This window comes from Mustela putorius, unplaced genomic scaffold, assembly GCF_011764305.1.
Source record: "Mustela putorius furo isolate JIRA1106 unplaced genomic scaffold, ASM1176430v1.1 tig00003834_pilon_pilon_pilon, whole genome shotgun sequence".
NCBI classification, from domain to species: Eukaryota; Metazoa; Chordata; class Mammalia; order Carnivora; family Mustelidae; genus Mustela; species Mustela putorius.
Genome location: NW_025421987.1, coordinates 109,937,806 through 109,959,529, shown reverse-complemented (window position 1 = coordinate 109,959,529; position 21,724 = coordinate 109,937,806). Strand labels below are relative to the sequence as shown.

The window sequence follows — 21,724 nt, the reverse complement described above, 5'->3', positions numbered from 1 at the left end:
GGGGAGAAGAGAAGAGGAGGAGGGAAACCAGAAATTTTAGGGACTTTTTTTTTGTCTTTTTCACTTCATTGATTTATATATTTTGTATTTTTTTAAAAGATTTTATTTGTTTATTTGACAGAGAGAGACACAGCAAGAGAGGGTACACAAGCAGGGGGAGTAGGAGAGGGAGAATCAGGCTTCTGGCTGAGCAGGGAGCCCAATGCTGGACTTGATCCTAGGACTCCGGGACCCCGGGGTCATGACCTGAGTTGAAGGTAGATGCCCAACAACTGAGCCATCCAGGCGCCCCATATATTTTGTATTCTTTGTTCTGCTAAATTATCCATGCTCTTTACTTCACTCTTTGCCTTCTTGCTCCTCATTTTAGATTACTCCTATTTGCTTTCATAGCTCATCTATCTCTACCCAAGGGAAGGAAGGGAACACTGGTGAAATTTTAATCATTTTGAATCCTGATACTTTCTGGTAACTCCTAAAAAAATTGGCATTTGAGAATTTTGAATTAATGACAAAAATTAGGTTTTGAAATTAAACAAATACCATGTTGTCTTAGTTTCCAGATTTACTAATGACAAATAATTTCTAGTCATTTATTCAAGAATTTTTCTTACTATAGATCTGTTTTTGTATAGTTTTTTATAGTTCACTTTGTCATGATTTTTTTAAGATTCATACAAATGTTCAAGAAGAAAAGAGCCATTATGCCTTTTGCAGTTTAAATTAGGAGACTTAGTGCTTTCTAAGTACAAATGAGTGTGCACCAGATTCTTCATCTCTGATTCTAATCTCTTCCTTAAAAGTCTTCTCTTCCGGGGGGAGGAGTCTAGATGGTGGAGAAGTAGCAGGCTGAGACTACTTCAGGTAGCAGGAGATCAGCCAGATAGCTTATCTAAAGATTGTAAACACCTACAAATCCAACAGCAGATCGAAGAGAAGAAGAACAGCAATTCTAGAAACAGAAGATCAACCACTTTCTGAAAGGTAGGACTGGCAGAGAAGTGAATCCAAGGCAACAGGAAGATAGACCCCGGGGGGAGGGGCCGGATCCCGGCAAGCGGCGGAGCAACGGAGCACAAAATCAGGACTTTTAAAAGTCCGTTCCGCTGAGGGACATTGCTCCAGAGGCTAAACCAGGGTGAAGCCCACGCGGGGACAGCGTGGCCCCAGGTCCCGCAGGGTCACAGAAGGATCGGGGGTGTCTGAGTTTGCAGAGCTTAGAGGTATTAGAATGAGGAAGCCGGCTACAGAGACAGAGCCGAGGAGTGAGCTCCCAGCTCGGGGTTACCTTGAACTGGTCGCAGGCTTGGTGATTTGGAGCACGGCCGGAGGCCATGGAGATGGGAGTAATTGGGCGCTGTTCTCTGAGGGCGCACTGAGGAGTGGGGCCCCAGGCTCTTGGCTCCTCCGGGCCAGAGACCGGGAGGCCACCATTTGTATTCCTGTCCTCCGGAACTCTATGGAAAGCGCTCAGGGAACAAAAGCTCCCGAAAGCAAACCCGAGCAGATTACTTAGCCCGGCCCCTGGTAAGGGCGGTGCAATTCCGCTTGGGGCAAAGACACTTGAGAATCACTACAACAGGCCCCTCCCCTAGAAGATCAACAAGAAATCCAGCCAGGATCAAGTTCACCTACCAAGGAGTACAGTTTCAATACCAAGGAGAGCAGCGGAATTCCAGAGGAGGAGAAAGCAAAGCACGGAACTCATGGCTTTCTCCCCATGATTCTTTAGTCTTGTAGTTAATTTAATTTTTTTCCTTTTTCAATTTTTTTTTTCTTTTCTTCTGCTAAATTTTTTTTTAGCTTTAACCCTTTTCTTTTCTAACATTTTTAAACTAGTTTATCTAATATATATTTTTTCTTTTTTTATACTTTTTCTTTATTCGTTTTCTTTTATTAATTTCTTCTTTTCTTTTTTTTTCTTTCTGAACCTCTTTTTTTTTTTTTTAAGAATTTATTTATTTATTTGACAGAGAGAGATCACAAGTAGACAGAGAGGCAGGCAGAGAGAGAGGAGGAAGCTGGCTCCCTGCTGAGCAGAGAGCCTGGTGTGGGACTCGATCCCAGGACCCTGGGATCATGACCTGAGCAGAAGGCAGTGGCTTAACCCACTGAGCCACCCAGGTGCGCCTCTGAACCTCTTTTTATCCCTTTTCTACCCCCTCACGATTTGGGGTCTCTTCTGATTTGGTTAAAGCATATTTTCCTGGGGTTGTTGCCGTCCTTTTAGTATTTTACTTGCTCCTTCATATACTCTTAGCTGGACAAAATGACAAGGCGGAAAAATTCACCACAAAAAAAAGAACAAGAGGCAGTACCGAAGGCTAGGGACCTAATCAATACAGACATTGGTAATATGTCAGATCTAGAGTTCAGAATGACGATTTTCAAGGTTCTAGCCATGCTCAAAAAAGGCATAGAAGATATTAGAGAAACTCTCTCAGGAGATATAAAAGCCCTTTCTGGAGAAATAAAAGAACTAAAATCTAAATAAGTTGAAATAAAAAAAAGCTATTAATGAGGTGCAATAAAAAATGGAGGTTCTCACTGCTAGAATAAATGAGGCAGAAGAAAGAATTAGCAATATAGAAGACCAAATGACAGAGAATAAAGAAGCTGAGCAAAAGAGGGACAAACAGCTGCTGGACCATGAGGACAGAATTCGAGAGATAAGTGATACCATAAGACGACACAACATTAGAATAATAGGGATTCCAGAAGAAGAAGAGAGAGGGGAGCAGAAAGTATACTGGAGAGAATTATTGGAGAGAATTTCCCCAATATGGCAAAGGGAACAAGCATCAAAATCCAGGAGGTGCAGAGAATGCCCCTCAAAATCAATAAGAATAGGTCCACACCCTGTCACCTAATAGTAAAGTTTACAAGTCTTAGTGACAAAGAGAAAATCCTGAAAGCAGCCCGGGAAAAGAAGTCTGTAACATACAATGGCAAAAATATTAGATTGGCAGCAGACTTATCCACAGAGACCTGGCAGGCCAGAAAGAGCTGGCATGATATATTCAGAGCACTAAATGAGAAAAACATGCAGCCAAGAATACTATATCCAGCTAAGCTATCACTGAAAATAGAAGGAGAGATTAAAAGCTTCCAGGACAAATAAAAACTGAAAGAATTTGTAAACACCAAACCAGCTCTACAGGAAATATTGAAAGGGGTCCTCTAAGCAAAGAGAGAGCCTAAAAGTAGTTGATCAGAAAGAAACAGAGACAATATACAGTAACAGTCACCTTACAGGCAATACAATGGCACTAAATTCATATCTCTCAATAGTTACCCTGAATGTTAATGGGCTAAATGCCCCAATCAAAAGACACAGGGTATCAGAATGGATAAAAAAACAAAACACATCTATTTGTTGCCTACATGAAACTCATTTTAAACCCGAAGACACCTCCAGATTTAAAGTGAGGGGGTGGAAAACAATTTACCATGCTAATGGACATCAGAAGAAAGCAGGAGTGACAATCCTTATATCAGATCAATTAGATTTTAAGCCAAAGACTATAATAAGAGATGAGGAAGGACACTATATCATACTCAAAGGATCTGTCCAACAAGAAGATCTAACAATTTTAAATATCTATGCCCCCAACGTGGGAGCAGCCAACTATATAAACCAATTAATAACAAAATCAAAGAAACACATCAGCAATAACACAATAATAGTAGGGGACTTTAACACTCCCCTCACTGAAATGGACAGATCATCCAAGCGAAAGATCAACAAGGAAATAAAGGCCTTAAATGACACACTGGACCAGATGGACATCACAGATATATTCAGAACATTTCATCCCAAAGCAATAGAATACACATTCTTCTCTAGTGCACATGGAACATTCTCCAGAATAGATTATATCCTGGGTCCTAAATCAGGTGTCAGCCGGTATCAAAAGATTGGGATCATTCCCTGCATATTTTCAGACCACAATGCTCTGAAGCTGGAACTCAATCACAAGAGGAAATTTGGAAAGAACCCAAATACATGGAGACTAAACAACATCCTTCTAAAGAATGAATGGGTCAACCAGGAAATTAAAGAAGAATTGAAAAAAATTCATGGAAACAAATGATAATGAAAACACAATGGTTCAAAATCTGTGGGACACAACAAAGGCAGACCTGAGAGGAAAATATATAGCAGTACAAGCCTTTCACAAGAAACAAGAAAGGTCTCAGGTATACAAACTAACCCTATACCTAAAGGAGCTGGAGAAAGAACAAGAAAGAAACCCTAAACCCAGCAGGAGAAGAGAAATCATAAAGATCAGAGCAGAAATCAATGAAATAGAAACCAAAAAAACAATAGAACAAATCAACGAAACTAGGAGCTGGTACTTTGAAAGAATTAATAAGATTGATAACCCCCTGGCCAGACTTATCAAAAAGAAAAGAGAAAGGACCCAAATAAATAAAATCATGAATGAAAGAGGAGAGATCACAACTAACACCAAAGAAATACAGACAATTATAAGAACATACTATGAGCAACTCTACGCCAACAAATTTGACAATCTGGAAGAAATGAATACATTCCTAGAGACATATAAACTGCCACAAATGAACCAGGAAGAAAAAGAAAGCCTGAACAGACCCATAACCAGTAAGGAGATTGAAACAGTCATCAAAAATCTCCAAACAAACAAAAGCCCAGGGCCAGACGGCTTCCCGGGGGAATTCTACCAAACATTTAAAGAAGAACTAATTCCTGAAACTGTTCCAAAAAATAGAAATGGAAAGAAAACTTCCAAACTCATTTTATGAGGCCAGCATCACCTTGATCCCAAAACCAGACAAGGATCCCATCAAAAAAGAGACCTACAGACCAATATCCTTGATAAACACAGATGTGAAAATTCTCACCAAAATGTTAGCCAATAGGATTCAACAGTACATTAAAAGGATCATTCACCACGACCAAGTGGGATTTATTCCAGGGCTGCAAGTTTGGTTCAACATCCGCAAATCAATCAATGTGATACAACACAGTAATAAAAGAAAGAACAAGAACCATATGATACTCTCAATAGATGCTGAAAAAGCATTTGACAAAGTACAGCATCCCTTCCTGATCAAAACTCTTCAAAGCGTAGGGATAGAGGGCACATACCTCAATATCATCAAAGCCAACTATGAAAAATCCACCGCAAATATCATTCTCAATGGAGAAAAACTGAAAGCTTTTCCACTAAGGTCAGGAACACGGCAGGGATGTCCTTTATCACCACTGCTATTCAACATAGTACTAGAAGTCCTAGCCTCAGCAATCAGACAACAAAAGGAAATTAAAGGCATCCAAATCTGCAAAGAAGAAGTCAAATTATCACTCTTCACAGATGATATGATACTATATGTGGAAAACCCAAAAGACTCCACTCCAAAACTGCTAGAACTTGTATAGGAATTCAGTAAAGTGTCAGGATATAAAATTAATGCACAGAAATCAGTTGCACTTCTCTACACCAACAACAAGACAGAAGAAAGAGAAATTAAGGAGTCAATCCTATTTTCAATTGCACCCAAAACCATAAGATACATAGGAATAAACCTAGCCAAAGAGGCAAAGAACCTATACTCAGAAAACTATAAAGTACTCATGAAAGAAATTGAGGAAGACACAAAGAAATGGAAAAATGTTTCATGTTCCTGGATTGGAAGAATAAATATTGTGAAAATGTCTATGATACCTAAAGCAATTTACACATTTAATGCAATTCCTATCAAAGTACCATCCATCTTTTTCAAAGAAATGGAACAAATAATCCTCGAATTTATATGGAACCAGAAAAGCCTCAAATAGCCATGGAACCTCGAATAGCCAAAGGAATATTAAAAAGAAAGCCAAAGTTGGTGGCATCACAATTCCGGACTTCAAGCTCTATTACAAAGCTGTCATCATCAAGACAGCATGGTACTGGCACAAAAACAGACACATAGATCAATGGAACAGAATAGAGAGCCCAGAAATAGACCCTCAACTCGATGGTCAACTAATCTTCGACAAAGCAGGAAAGAATGTCCAATGGAAAAAAGACAGCCTCTTCAATAAATGGTGCTGGGAATATTGGACAGCCACATGCAGAAAAATGAAATTGGACCATTTCCTTACACCACACACAAAAATAGACTCAAAATGGTTGAAGGACCTCAATGTGAGAAAGGAATCCATCAAAATCCTTGAGGAGAACACAGGCAGCAACCTCTTCGACCTCAGCCGCAGCAACATCTTCCTAGGAACAACGCCAAAGGCAAGGAAGCAAGGGCAAAAATCGGCTATTGGGATTTCATCAAGATCAAAAGCTTTTGCACAGCAAAGGAAACAGTTAACAAAACCAAAAGACAACTGACAGAATGGGAGAAGATATTTGCAAACAACATATCAGATAAAGGACTAGTGTCCAAAATCTATAAAGAAATTAGCAAACTCAACATCCAAAGAACAAATAATCCAATCAAGAAATGGACAGAAGACATGAACAGACATTTCTACAAAGAAGACATCCAGATGGCCAACAGACACATGAAAAAGTGCTCCATATCACTCGGCATTAGGGAAATACAAATCAAAACCACAATGAGATATCACCTCACACCAGTCAGAATGGCTAAAATTAACAAGTCAGGAAATGACAGATGCTGGCGAGGATGTGGAGAAAGGGGAGCCCTCCTACACTGTTGGTGGAAATGCAAGCTGGTGCAATCACTCTGGAAAACAACATGGAGGTTCCTCAAAATGTTGAAAATAGAACTACCCTATGACCCAGCAATAGCACTACTGGGTATTTACCCTAAAGATACAAACTTAGTGATCCGAAGGGGCACGTGCACCTGAATCTTTATAGCAGCAATGTCCACAATAGCCAAACTATGGAAAGAACCTAGATGTCCATCAACAGATGAATGGATCAAGAAGATGTGGTATATATACACAATGGAATACTCTGCAACCATCAAAAGAAATGTAATCTTGCCATTTGCGACGACGTGGATGGAACTAGAGGGTATCATGCTTAGCGAAATAAGTGAAGCGGAGAAAGACAACTATCATATGATCTCCCTGATATGAGGAAGTGGAGATGCAACATGGGGGGTTAAGGGGGTAGGAGAAGAATAAATGAAACAAGATGGGATTGGGAGGGAGACAAACCATAAGTGACTCTTAATCTCACAAAACAAACTGAGGGTTGCAGGGGGGAGGAGGGTTTGGAGAAAGGAGGCAGGATTATGGACATTGGGGAGGGTATGTGCTATGGTGAGTGCTGTGAAGTGTGTAAACCTGGCGTTTCACAGACCTGTACCCCTGGAGATAAAAATATGTTTATTTAAAAAATTAAAATAAAATAAAATAAAAAATTAAAGTCTTCTCTTCCTTCTTGTAGCAAAGTGTTAGTATCAGGTGTCTTTAGCCACCAAAATGGCTTACATCATAAGAAAGATTTACCTCCCTAACAAGAAGTCGAGAGAGAGAAAGAGAGAGAGTGAGAGGAGAGCGAGCGAGCACTTTCAGGGTTGACAGAGTCAGCAGCTCACAACATCATGAAGGACCTTGGTCCCTTCCCTTTTCTGTCATTCAGCCTGTCATCCTAAGGTGGCTTCCTTCATGATCCCACCTGGCTGCCAAAGTTCAAGGAGTCACATGAAAAAGATGATGACTTGCAGAGGCAGATTAAAGAAGGGTTTCCTCCCACACTTCTCTTTTTATCAGTGAGGAACATCTTCCCCAGAAAACTCCCAAAGATTTCTCACACCTCACAGGATGTTTAAACTAATCCCTGGCAAGGGAAATAGAATGACATGATAGACTTAGGTTAATTATGATTCATTCCAGAGGCTGAGGAGAGTGTCCTCCTCTTTAGAGCATATGATGATGAAGATGTGGGGAGATGAGTAGAGAGTCATCAATGTCTCTTAGAATAATCAAGCCATAATATTCAGTGACTGGCTCATCTGTATAAATAAGAAAAATAGAATGGCCTGACCACTTCTATTGTGGTATAGAGGAAAAGGAAAGGGGAGAAGAGGAGTTATAACTGGTTTTGAGGGGGAAATTAGAGTTGAATCCAATTATAGATTCCTGGTTATAAGGAGAGCTTTTGCAGTCTATAGAAAGAAGCTCCAGAAAGCTGTCCACTGTGAAGGGAATGTACTCATTTTTTGGCTAAACTGAGAGCAAAGGGCAATTTCTTCTTAATGAAGCTTTTCATAAGCCAGTCCCAGCTGCTTTTAAGGAGGCTGTGGTTTAAGATGGGGGAGGAAATAGACACACTATAGTGAATGCACGAATATACAGGCTTTCAACAGGGTCGAAACCAATGCTGACTTGCAGAGGCAGATTAAAGAAGTAGTTACCTGATGATTAATACTCACTCATGGATTTCTTGGCTTGCCTATAAACTCTTTGCTCAAGAGAAAAGAGAAGCCCCTGGGCAAAGGGTAAAGCAGGTAGACATTATATTATCTTCTCCATGTAACCTCTAAGAAGTCCTCTGGAAAAGGACTGGATAGGACACATCCTGAAGCCAGTTCTGTTTGTGCACTGACACCAGAGGGTCCCTGCAGAGAACTCAGAGTGGGCATCAGTATGGTTTCCAGTCCTGAAACAGATACTCAAGCCACTTCTGTTTTTTTCAAATTTATACAGATGGGAAAAGTCATTGAATTCACATAATTATTAGAAATTTTTTATCTAAGCCATATTTGTCGTCAAACCTCCTACTCCACAAGTTTCTGTTTACTCTCTTCTGTTCCTTAAAAATAAATGGCAACTTGCATAATTTGTTATGGTACCAGCATTGAAACACAGCATGGAAGTTGTCACCACAAATGACAATATAATCTAGACAGGAGCCAGGGTAGCATATTTGCCAAACTAAAATGTCTGAAATAATTCTACTCTTATTTATTTGTTCTTTGTTTACTATCTGTATTATTAGTTCTTATCAATTATTTATTTTTTGCTTATTATCTGTATGTGATACTTCTATACACTGCTAATGTGTTTGGAAACTAAGTCAATCTTGAAAAGCCTAGGAAATGGAATTTATCCGTAGGTTATAATTGATTTTCAGTTTCATTATTCACTACTAAAGGAACTTTAGTTTGTCTAGGTATCACTATATCTTAGCCATCCTTAGGATATAGATAAATTCGGCTAGAATTTAAAATGGAGGAACTTTATTTTTAATCCTGTGGGAGACAGGCTTGGTGCCCTCCCCATACTCCTTGGACAATTAGTGTTTCCTGTGCGTGGATCCAGTGTTTACCTGCCAGCAACTGCAATGGTGTCTGAGGCCTCTCTCTGGCTGTTAGGGCCCAGGCTCTGGCAGGCCGAGAGAATGGGGGAGTTAATACTCCCAGAGAATGAAGTCAGATGGTCCTCGCCCCTCGGACAGAAAGACTCAGAGGTGCCTATTCTACACTGGCTTCCAAGGTTCCTTCACAGAATTAAGCTCCAGTTGCCCAAAGTGGTGACCAACTTGGTAATATGCCCTTGATCAGCTTTCCTTCCCTCTCTCTCACTTCCCCACTCCCTCCCTGCTTAGTTGACCACTGGCGCACAAATCTTTGTCTCAGGGTTTACTTCCCGGGGACCCCAAACTAAGCGAATCCTCTAGGGCAGAACATGGCGTAATGGGATGGTTCCTCACACTTATTTTTGAAATCTTGTTATATAAAACATATTTGGATAAAAACAGTATAGATGAGTGAGGAAAAAGGAAGAAAAGAGTGATTTGTGAGCCTGCTAGTTTTATAGATCTTTTAAAAAGAACCTCTACCTATAACATTTTCATTCCACATTCCATAATATATACTCTGGTTGTGTGTGGTGTGTGTGTGTGTGTGTGTGTGTGTGTGCGTACCTGAGTGGTATGTAGAGAATGGTATATATGTATAGAAATTAAGTAGTTTTTGTAAGTAGTTCTCTTAAAAAAAAAAAAAAACAAAAAACCAAAACCTCACATGCTTATTAACTTCCACAAACTATTCAGATGATGCAAATGTGGACATTCCTCTCCTGGGTTTGATTTACATAGGGAAAATAGTAAAGAATGATAAACTCATATCTTTTGCCTCACGGGAGTCCACCTAGAGAAAAGGTGATTCTGCACAGTAAAAAGTAGTTTGCATTTGCCAAAGTGAATGACCTGGGATGCTAGTCTATAGATTTTGATTTTTCCTCTCTTCTCAAAGAACGATTAGGGATTCCCATCCGCCACCAAGCTCTATTAGAGCATTTATCATGAAGTTATTGAATTATTTTTGTACTTGCTGGTCTCTCCCATGGGACTGAGCTCTCTTGGAGGGCAAGAGGTTTATCTTTCTTATCTTTGGATCCCCAGTGTATGGCATGGTGTTTGACCATCAACAGCTGGTCAAGTAACAGAAGTATGGGATTTCCTATCTTAAGGTGTTTGGTTATGGCTGCCCAGAGCCTCATACAGAGTCTGAAATTGGGCTCTGCCCCTCAGCAAATGCTATGAGCATTTGCACTGCACCGTCATGCCATTTGAGCCCCCAAATCCCTTCTAATGCTTTGATCAGGGGTAGAGAGGAAAAGACCAGGTGAATCAGTTCTAGCCCCCAAACGAGCTGAGATCAGGAATTTAATGGTTAAAAACAAAAGCAGTTCTTAGATATGGCCTATTGTGGTGACCCATAAAAAATTTTGTTCTTTTCTCTGGATACAGACATTAAAATATGCTTTTTAAATTGCTAAGAGAATAAATAACTGAAATAAAATAAAATAAAATTCCATCCTAGTATACTCTCCACAATGTCTACAAATTTTTTTTCAGCTACTCCTTTAAGTAAGTTTAGTTCCTGCTTTTTTCATTTTTTAATTGATGTACCACTTTTTTGAATCAGTATTGCTTTCTGCCACTATATTTTTTTATGTCCCTTTACATTTTAAATTTATATATTAAAGAGTATGAAACAACTTTAATAAAGGGTGTTTTGTACTCTTATGATATTTCTACCCATAAAAGAATATGAAATACTGTGACCTTAAATCCCTTAGAGGATCCTACATTTGAAGACTTGAATTAATAAATAAAAATCAGCCTAAGTGAGTCAAAGTTTCGGAGGTTCAGTTTTTTGTTTTTGTTTTTTTAAAGATTTTATTTATTTATTTGACAGAGAGAAAGAGAGCACAAGTAGGCAGAGAGGCAGGCGGAGAGAGGGGGGAAGCAGGCTCCCTGTTGAGCAGAGCGCCCAACACAACACGGGGCTCAGTCCCAGGACCCTGAGATAATAACCTGAGCTGAAGGCAGAGGCTCCCAGTGAGCCACCCAGGCACCCCACAGAGGTTCAGTTTTCCCGAACCCAAAGTGCTAGCAGTGATTTTGGTAACACCTGAATGTGCCTATTGCATTGGTCAGGGCTCCCAGGTACAGGTAAAAGCAGCCACTGTCTGAGGTTTAAGCAGAAGGGGATTTGTTCCAGAAAAACATGGCCTGCCATGCTTGTCTTTTGGGGGTGGATGAGTTCATACTGGGAAGACCATGAAGAACATTTAAAATGAGTAAAATGTTATAAAGGACTCAAGTTTTAGGAAAACTGATTTCCCAATAAGGGCCGTCTTGAAATAGAAGGTTCTCCTGATGAGATTTTAGAGAATGGACACTTATTTGCTCACGGCAGCAGCAGGAGGGCTGGGGAGCAGGCTAATGGCTAAATTTCCAAGAGCATCAGCCAGAACAAGGCCACTGGAGGGGCTTGCTGCCTTTTCAACCAGGCCATGCTGTTTCCTCTGACCCCTGTGCTAACAAAAGGGATACCCAGTGCCTAACCTGTTCCTTTACTCTGCTCACACCCATGGCAAAGTTTCTGGTGGGTGCAGCTGACTGATGGAATCTAGGTCATACCCTGATACCCCAGCTCAAGGGAGGTGGGAGATGTGGGGTTTGTTTGCTTATCAGTTTTTGTGCATTTTTCTCTATCTGGGGAAGGCAATGTAGGGAGGCTGTCTAAAGATGCAGGGCAGCCACAAATGACAGGTTTCTGCTATGATAATGTCTCATGAAAATAACAACAGGAAAATTGTGCAAACTGTTTGCCTTCTACTATTAAAACTGTGTAGCAAAAAGATGGGATGGAAATAACAAAATCATTAATGCTGATTATCTCTGTGTTGAATTGTGGGTAATATTTTCCTTTTGTTTAAAAAATTTCATATAAAGATACTGTATTTCCTTGAAAATTAGAAAAAATGAGAGCTCTTCATTTAAGAAAGGAAGATTAACATAATTGCCGCCTTGCTAAATGAATGAAAACTCTATTTAAAAGTCCTGAGCAGATTTATGTTAACTACACTAGAATTAAAATATAAAGCAATCCATAAATCAACTAATTAATCAATCCACCACCCCCCCTCAAAAAATAAAGTCGGGAGTAGATTTAATAATCTCTCCTTGTTAAACAGGTGAATACTGAATCAAAAAAAGCGACACAACAAATAAAAAACTACCATCATCTAAGCCGAGGTTGAAATCTGTTTCCTTTGGCTCCATCCCCAGTGGGTGCTACAGTAGCTGCTGCTCACATTAGAGGGTCACAACATCTTAAATGAGGGGAGCCTCAGATATCATTTACCCTTACTTCATAGCATTCATCTCAATTTGAAGTTTTCAAGAATATATGTATTTTCACACACTCCTATACATTTATCTATTTGTTTAATGATTTGTCTTGCCCAGTAGACACAAGGGCAGGGCCTACAAGTCCCCAGTGCCTGCTGCATCATAGACACACAGTAGGTGCTTACAGTATACAGAGTCATTGATGGTTAAATCACAAGGAAAAGGATCACAGCTCGTCATCTCTAGACTAACTGCAAAGATTAACAGCACTACCAGCTGTCTATCCCTCAATGGGGAGCATTTGAAAGAACAAGGGGAAATTTGAGAAAAAATAACTCCGTAGTTAACATGTTAAAAATGTAGTCTGCCTCATACATGTCTTGAGTGACTGAATTTTCAGGGAATGAAATTACCAATAGTTATCCCGGATTTCCAAAGTCATTCTTCAAAGTTTAACCGTTTGCTACTGATTCTAGGAAGAAAGAAGAATGCCACTTGGGAAAAAGAACAGAAAGTTTGTAAAATGAGTGAGTTTGCAGGGATGCCTATTTCTTGTTTGTTGTTTTTTGCTTTTTGCCACTATCATAAAGTTTCTTGCAAGCAGTTGAGGTTCTGATAAAATAAATACCTGTCATGTTATTTGAGAGTCACTGAGCAGGTGACAAGCTGTACTTGATTTGGTAAGTTTCCATGCTATCTTCAGCTGATATTGATCTCATATTAAGTGATATGCAATGAGAGTTTCCTCTGTCAGTTCAGTGACACAATTTTAGGTAAGGAAGGTAGACTCTGTCTGCGTCAGCTAGAGATGATATTAGATATCACCTGTCTTAATAACCTTACCTTCGTCTGCTGTGCTGTGGGCAAATGAGATTTTATGCTTTATCATTGAGCTGCCAGACAGGACTCAGGTAACTATATGTAAAATCTCACACTCTGTTGCACAATAGTTAATGTTTATGAGGAAAAATAAGTATCTTCAAGCTTTTGATAGCATTTGTTCCTTCACAGCAAGAGAATATTGCAAGTTTGCGCAAGGCTTTATATTGTCATGCTTAACCACTGTGACTTTTACAACTGCATGTTAGCTGGGCACAGTAAATTACTGGAAAAGCACTATGAAGATGTCACTGAGCTTTACCTGCTGTGTGGTAATCTTCAGAAGTTACAGAAAAACATAGCCACCGATGTCATTTCAAGCTCCTTTTACTACACTAACAGCCGGAGATGCCACTCTTAATAAAATGAGGTCATTTTTAACCAAATTCTTGATAGCACAGTCTTCTCATAGAAAATGTTACCAAGCAAGCATTTCTCTAGAATCCACTTCATGATCAATTAGGGACCTGATAATGTGTTCGCTAGCTAACAAAACCAACGTGAAAGCGCCATCAGGGGAAGGAAACCGAATGTTTCAACTTTCTAAATTGCAGCCCTAATTAAAGGGTCCTGTAAATGGCAGGGCAGAACCTGTGGGGCTCCTGGGGCAGGGCCATCCTCCCTAATGCAGCTAGGGCCTGCCATGCTTGTCTTTTGGGGGTGGATGAGTTCATACTGGGAAGACCATGAAGAACATTTAAAATGAGTAAAATATTATAAAGGACTCAAGTTTTAGGAAAACTGATTTCCCAATAAGGGCCGTCTTGAAATAGAAGGTTCTCCTGATGAGATTTTAGAGAATGGACACTTAATGCCAACCTTTTATTGGTCAAGAAAAAATGCCAGATGTCATCCAACACCTGACAGGAATCAGTTTAGATAAGGACACTTTCTAAGTTTTCCTACATAATGTCTCAGCTTCTAGGACAGATGGTCTAACCTAGAATTTTTATGAAACGTTTGCCACTGAGGAATGGATTGGATAAAACTACAAGATACAGCGTTAACTGTAACATCTAAGTTTCTAGGCCAGGAGTCTGAACAAAGAAACAGGCTCTATCCCTGGTATTGCCTGAGGAAATTTCTTCTACAGTAAAACAACTAGGGAAAAGTCTTATTTGAATCAATGAAAAGTTCATAGGATAATTGGGTTTTTAAGGATCATAGGAGCTCTCCTATGCAAATGGATAGGAGACATCCCATCATGACATCCATAGTGATTTGGGCTAGTACTTGGGTAAACAGAGCAAACAATTTTTAAGTGAAATGACATAATGAAAGCATTTATATCAACTTAAAATATATCATTGTACATTTTTCCCCATTTTTTGATGCTAACCAACATCTAGTATTTTCTTTTTTTTTAAAGATTTTTTCTTTATTTATCTGACAGAGATCACAAGTAGGCAGAGAGGCAGGCAGAGAGAGAGGAGGAAGCAGGCTCCCTGCAGAGCAGAGAGCCCGATATGGACCCTGGGATCATGACCTGAGCCGAAGGCAGAGGCTTAACCCACTGAGCCACCCAGGTGCCCCAACATCTAGTATTTTCTAATTAGAGGTCCCTTCATCTTCTTTGCATAAACTACCTGCAATATATATTGTTTTCCAGGTTTACCTTCTTTAAAATGAAATGAAAATTTAGCAACTGAATTCAAAATACTAAATTTTTACATTTTTAACCCAACTTTTTAGCACTATCTTGTAAATTATTATCAGCATTTTTTTTTTTTTTCAACTTGTCACACTCAAGTTTTTTTGGCAAACACTTAACTCAGTTTTCCTTGCAAAGATGACACTCATACTCATTCTTCATCAGTTTGTCACATCTAAGTCACAAATTTACTGTAAGAAGCACAACTGGCATGATTAAGTTCAGGAACAAGCACAATCACTCAGGTAAGCACACATCTCACCTAGAGGGGCAGAAGTTAATGGATGTGCTGGAGAGCACCTACTAGGCACAAGCATTCCCTATGGCAAAGCGACAATCAGCATCTGTTAGAAAGAACTGGAGAGCTCTGGTTCATCCATGATTTGGTTGAAGGGCCTTTAATTAAGACTGTTTCTACTATAAATACATTTTCATTAATATGCATAGGTTGTAACTCTTAAAGAACATCTTTGCAAAATGTTTTCTAGTATGGGTTCTGCAGAACTTGCCTTAATGAATAGCTAACATTCACTTATAATCAGCAGAATCTGTCTGCACACATAATTGGTGCTCTAAAGTGCTTTTTCCCAGCAATCTAGTTTACACTTGGTACTATAATTGGTTTGTTCATCAGACTATTTTTTTCTCAGATGGGAAGAGATAGTGTTTTGGTCCACTCTCATTGAGTTATCACAGTTTTAAAATTAATAATTTGGAGATTTAATGAGCTCTTTTTCCCTTTATACATGCTTGAGATCCTAAATTCCTCTCTATCAGTGTTTTTAGATTTTTTTTTCTTGTCCTAAATACCAATAGCAATAAAGTATGCTATGCCAAGGATAGTTTAAAAAAGAAACTAAATAGATAATGACCCTATTGATATTAAGTTGTTAGATTTGGAAAATTTTAAGCTGAGAGAGAGAAGCACACACCCACACAGAGGCAAAGAGAGACACAAAGGCAAAGAGAGAGAAGGACATAGGTAAAGACAGAAAAACACAGAGACAGCACTGATAGATTAATAAATACATACATATATAGAGAGAAACAAACAAACAAAAAAAGAAACAGAAATAGATACCAAGATAGGAATAGAAATAGAAAAACAGAGGAAAACAGATAAGGTGAAGGATAGGAAGAGAGAGAGTCTCACAGAGACACAGAAAGAGACAGATGAAAGCAGAGATGCTATGTGAAAGACAAAGGGAAGCTGAGACATCTACAGAGACAGAGGAGGAGCAGCCCCCTCAGCAATGTTGCTCAAAATTAGCTCAGATTCTGCCCTGTTTGACCAAATCTGTAGGGGTACAGCTATGTCAGTGACCAGGATAGGCAAGCAGGTTCAGGGACCACTAGGCGACAGTGTCATAACAGACAATACCAAACCTACGTGTAGGTCATGGCCTGGACATTAGTTAGGTGGCCCTGGACCACTTTTCATAGCTGTTATTTTTTAACTCTAAATGTATTTAAATTTTTATTTTTGTTTGTTTGTTTGGCTGCAGAAAGGTACTGAAGGAAATCTCTGTTGGAGATCTTAATCCCAATGAGACTGTGCAGGCCAATTTGGAGGCTCAGCTCCTTTCCAAGCTGGACCACCCCGCTATTGTCAAGTTCCATGCGAGCTTTGTGGAGCACGATAATTTCTGCATTATCACAGAGTACTGTGAGGTGAGACTCTCCTCTTTTGGAATTCTCAGTAAGAATCTATTTCACAGTATATAGCTGTCTATAAAGAGATATCTCATAAGTTCAGTGATCAAATCATAGGTTGAGGAGGTTGGATTAAATAGGTGATAGGGATTAAGGATATTGTGATGAGCACCGAGTATTGTATGGAAGTGTTGAATCACTATTTGTACACCTGAAACTAATACTATACTCTATGTTAACTAATTGGTATTTAAATAAAAACTTTTAAAGATTTTTTTTTAAAAGATTTTATTTATGCATTTATTTATTTGACAGACAGAGATCACAAGCAGGTGGGGCCGGGGAGAAGCAGGCTCCCTGTCAAGCAGAGAGCCTGATGTGGGGCTTGATCCCAGGACTCTGAGACTATGACCCGAGCTGACGGCCCGAGGCTCTAACCCACTGAGCCACCTAGGCGCCCCAATAAAAACTTTTTTAAAAAAGAAAAAAGCCCACAAGCTGAACTATAAAGCCCTGGGGTATGGTGTCTTGCAGCTAAGAATGATGATCTCTAGGTAATTGACAGACTCACTTCCAATGGAGTAATAGTTGTTACGGGACAGTGCCTCTTGGAGAGAGAGTAATTTAGGGAAGGATTACCCAAACCTTTTACAATGGTCCAATACTTAGATGGACATTTAAATGCTGTAACAGGCCTGGACAGAGCAGAGGTCCCTCTCTTGACTTTCAGGTTCTAGGCCTATTCCTCATTTTCCCCGGTGGAAGTTTGAAAATGGAAATATGGCTCATTTTCCTCATGAAAATCTTTCTTCACATTTATCATTTTGTGATTTATGGCTTCATGTATTTGCAGTTTTCCCTGCCACTCCATGTTCTCTGCAAGTAATAGCCGTGTATTTTACTGAGCCCCAACTGAGTCTGAACCTGCTTGGAAAGGGAGGGGAGGGGAAACGACAAGGTGCGGCTGTACTGTGACGCTGTGTTTGCTCCTGAGAGGCCAGGTAGAGGGAAGCTAGAAGGGCTGGGTCAGGCAGAGAGAACATGAAGATGACTTTGCTCAAAAAGCATCTCCCAGAGCATTCTGGGAGCTAGTCTTAGCCAAATGTACCTTGGAGGAGTTTGGTGCTTGTCATACTTTAGAGTGAATTTAGTCAGCTCATCACCTGGGTGTTACCAGGGCCTGAAAGAAAAGATGCTGGAAAGAAGGAAGAGATTATGCTGAGTGAAATAAGTCAAGCAGAGAGAGTCAATTATCATACGGTTTCACTTATTTGTGGAGCATAACAAATATCATGGAGGACATGGGGAGTTAGAGAGGAGAAAGGAGTTGGGGTAAATTGGAAGGGGAGGTGAACCATGAGAGACTATGGACTCTGAAAAACAATCTGAGGGCTTTGAAGTGGCGGGGGGTGGGAGGTTGGGGTACCAGGTGGTGGGTATTATAGAGGGCACAGATTGCATGGAGCACTGGGTGTGGTGAAAAAATAATGATACTGTTGTGCTGAAAATAAATAAATGAAAAAAAATTTGAAAAAGAATAAATGAAACAAGATGGGATTGGGAGGGAAACAAACCATAAGTGAATCTCACAAAACAAACTGAGGGTTGCTGGGGGGAGGGGGTTTGGGAGAAGGGGGTGGGATTATGGACATTGGGGAGGGTATGTGCTTTGGTGAGTGCTGTGAAATGTGTAAACCTGGTGATTCACAGACCTGTACCCCTGGGAGTAAAAATATATGTTTATAAAAAATAAAAAATTAAAAAAAATAAAATAAAAAAAGAAGGAAGATGATTGTTAGAATGGAAGGCAGGCCTGTTTGGTCAGAAACTTTGGACACCCAGAGGGTGCTGTGTGTTTGAGACACAGAAAAAAAGAGGCAGAAGAAACTCGGAAAGAGCGGGGATAGCAACAAAAGTCAGCCTTGCCTGCTTGACACATTAGCTAGTGTATTAACCAATATGAAGCCGAAAGCCCAGTTAAAACATCTGCAAGTTTGAGATATTCCAAGTCCCAGCTATTTCTGGGCAGGTCAGCCTCCTCGGCTCAGCATTGCCTTGTTACCTTGTCCATTCCTCTGCTTGGAGGAAAGTGAGAGGGAAAGAGGAGGGCGGGAGAACCACTGCATTTGGGCGTCTACTTCTTCAGCCAGTGGACTGCTAAGAAAAACAAAATGATGAGTTGTGCAGAGCTGTGATAATGAACAGCTACTCTGGCATGTATGTCCTGAATCCATGCAAAACTATAGGTGTTTCCGTGTGTAGCTACAGTATGATCCATCTCCTATAATTTAATCATTTATCTTCCTTTTGCCCTTCAGTTAATCAACTGTTTTATTTGGTAGACAACTGACACCTACTGCTTGTGACTATTACTATTACCTCCTGCTGCTTTTGGCACATTAGACTTTCCAAAGATTCTCTCCTGGTCTTACTATTTTTCAGTGTGGTCAGTACTATGCAATAGAGCTTTCTGTGATAGTGGAAATGTTCTCTATTTGTGTTGTCCAATACAGTAGTCAGGAGTCCCACATGACTCTTTTGCACTTGACAAAGTGTGGCTTGTGTGGTCAAGGCGCTGGATGTTAAATTTTATTTAATTTTAATATATTTAAATTCAAATAACCATGTATGGCTACCAGCTACCTAGAAGCTCACCTAGAGTGTCTAGGTGATAAGCTGGAACTTTCTTTCCCTGTCTTATTTTTAAAAATGTTTAACTTTAATCTAATTTTAATCTACCAGAAAACTTATAAGAATAACACAATGAACTGTTCATCCAGATTTGCCAATTGTTATAATTTTCCCACATCTGCTTTATCATTCTATTTATTCATCTATCTGTATTTTTTTCCTGAACCGTTTGAAAGCAGGTTGCAGACAGGTTGCCTCTTTGTTCTAAATACTACTGCTGTATTTCCTGAGGCTGATGACACTGTTTTATATAACCATGGTACAATGGTCAAAATCAGAAAATTAACATTGAAACAATACTGGTGGGATACCTGGGTGACTCAGTAGGCTAAGCATCTGCCTTCAGCTCAGGTCATGATCTCAGGGTCCTGGGATGGAGTTTCCGATTAGGCTTCTTGCTCAGCAGGGAACCTGCTTCCCCATTTCCCTCTGCCTGCCACTCCCCCTGCTTGTGCTCTCTCTCTCTGACAAATAAATAAACAAAATCTTTATTTCATTTTTTTAAAAGCAGCAGCAATGCTGGTATTTAATCCAGGGGCTTGTTAAAATGTGATCCCAGGCCAGCAGCATCACTATTACCTGGGTACTCCACCCCGGCCATACTGAATCCGAAATTCTGGAGGTGGGGTCCAGCAATCTGTGTTTTGACAAGTCCACCAGGCAAGTCCAAAACACATCTAAGTTTGAGACCCGCCCCCTATCTAATCCATAATCCATCTTCAAATATAGCCCACTTGTCCCATTTATGTTCTTAGAAAGGACGTTTCTGTATGTTTTTTCTCGCACAGGATCCACTCTAGGATCATCTGCGTTAATTTTCAAATTCTGGTGGTTTCCAAGGGCTGAGCTACTCTTTCAGGAGGCGCGTTGCCATGGTGACGACTGTAGACAGGCTCGGGGGAACTGCGGTGGGGCTTCCAGGGCTCCAAGCTGCTGAGCTGTAAGGCTGTAGCTTCCCAGACTCCCAAGAAATGACGTGTGCAGATCACTAGTTCTTGTTAACAGAGATATTTCTCACCCTCAGACCCAAATTTGCCCTTAACTTGCACAAGCTTGGCTTCATCCTCTTTTTATTGAGGTAAAATAATATTGGAAATAGCATATTGCCAAACTTGCACTTCATAGGAAAATGCCATCACCATTCAAATAGCTGGTCTTTTTATCTCCAAGTTTGCTCTTTTGTAATTTAATTTGAGACCTTGCAAGACTGAAATATATAGATTCATTTGTGAGACTGCTACATCTACCTCTCAACCCTTTGGCACATCTTATCGATTATGAGTGTGAAAAGCAAATAACTGAACTCTCACAACTTCTTGTCAAGATCTAACCAAATCTTTGATGGGGAGTAGTTCCAAAACTACCAGAGTGGGAGAGTATTTCAAATACTGGTGTTTTCTCTTTTCCCCCTGCCCCACCACCCAAGGTTAAATGGAACTACTTCCTGTTTTCTGTCTGTACCGCACAGTTTCACACCTCTTCATCTGTACTTGGACCATTCCCTTTTAGAATATCCTCCTTCAAATCCTAATCATCCTCCCCGGCCCAGCAGAAATGCCACCTTTTTTTTACAAAGACTCCCATAATCTCCTGGCTGGAAGTCTCTCCCACCTGCCCCTCCTACCCTAACCACATAGTATTTTATGCCTCTTGGCACTCAGCACTTTATACATAGTAGAAGCCATCTCAAACTTTCAATGTGGGATTGATTTTTTTCTGATTCATTTTTTGTCACATGGACCCACAGAGTGAGCCAGAAGGAAATTAGTATTCAGAATTTTTTTTCTCACAAATTATTTATCACTTGCTTCCCGCTGCTTCCCACCACATTTCTGTCAAACACTAATGGTAAAAGCTAAAACATTGGATCCTTCTACCTGTTTTATATGTCAAAAGCATTTTGTCCTGTCTTATTTTGCTGACTGTCTAACAATATTCTGCACTAGAGACCTGTGGGATACTACCTGAAGGTTTCCCTTTGGGTGAGGGCAGGACATCCCCAGAAACCTGGTTATTCACTTAGTAGGTGCAGTGGAGGATAGGTGAGATCACATATCTTCAGTAGAGAGAGAGAGCATATGACTGTCCCCCAAAAGCAGGAATGATTGGACTTGTCTAATTTCTACTTAGCGATACTGACATAACTAAACCAAAATTTATCGGTATAACGGTAATTCTCAACCTTGGCTGTACATTAGAAATGCCAGAAGATTTTTAAAAAATCACAAGACCTGAGGCCCATCTCCAG

The 21,724-nt window shown here is 40.0% G+C and overlaps 1 protein-coding gene across 1 annotated transcript in view; it reads left to right on the top strand.

Moving 5' to 3' along the window:
• The window catches only part of NEK11 (NIMA related kinase 11), a 242,372-nt gene that overhangs the window by 30,826 nt on the left and 189,822 nt on the right, over positions 1 to 21,724 (top strand). Inside the window, 1 exon segment of the mRNA XM_013061426.2 lies at positions 16,638 to 16,803. Coding sequence (XP_012916880.2) covers positions 16,638 to 16,803 — 166 coding nt within the window.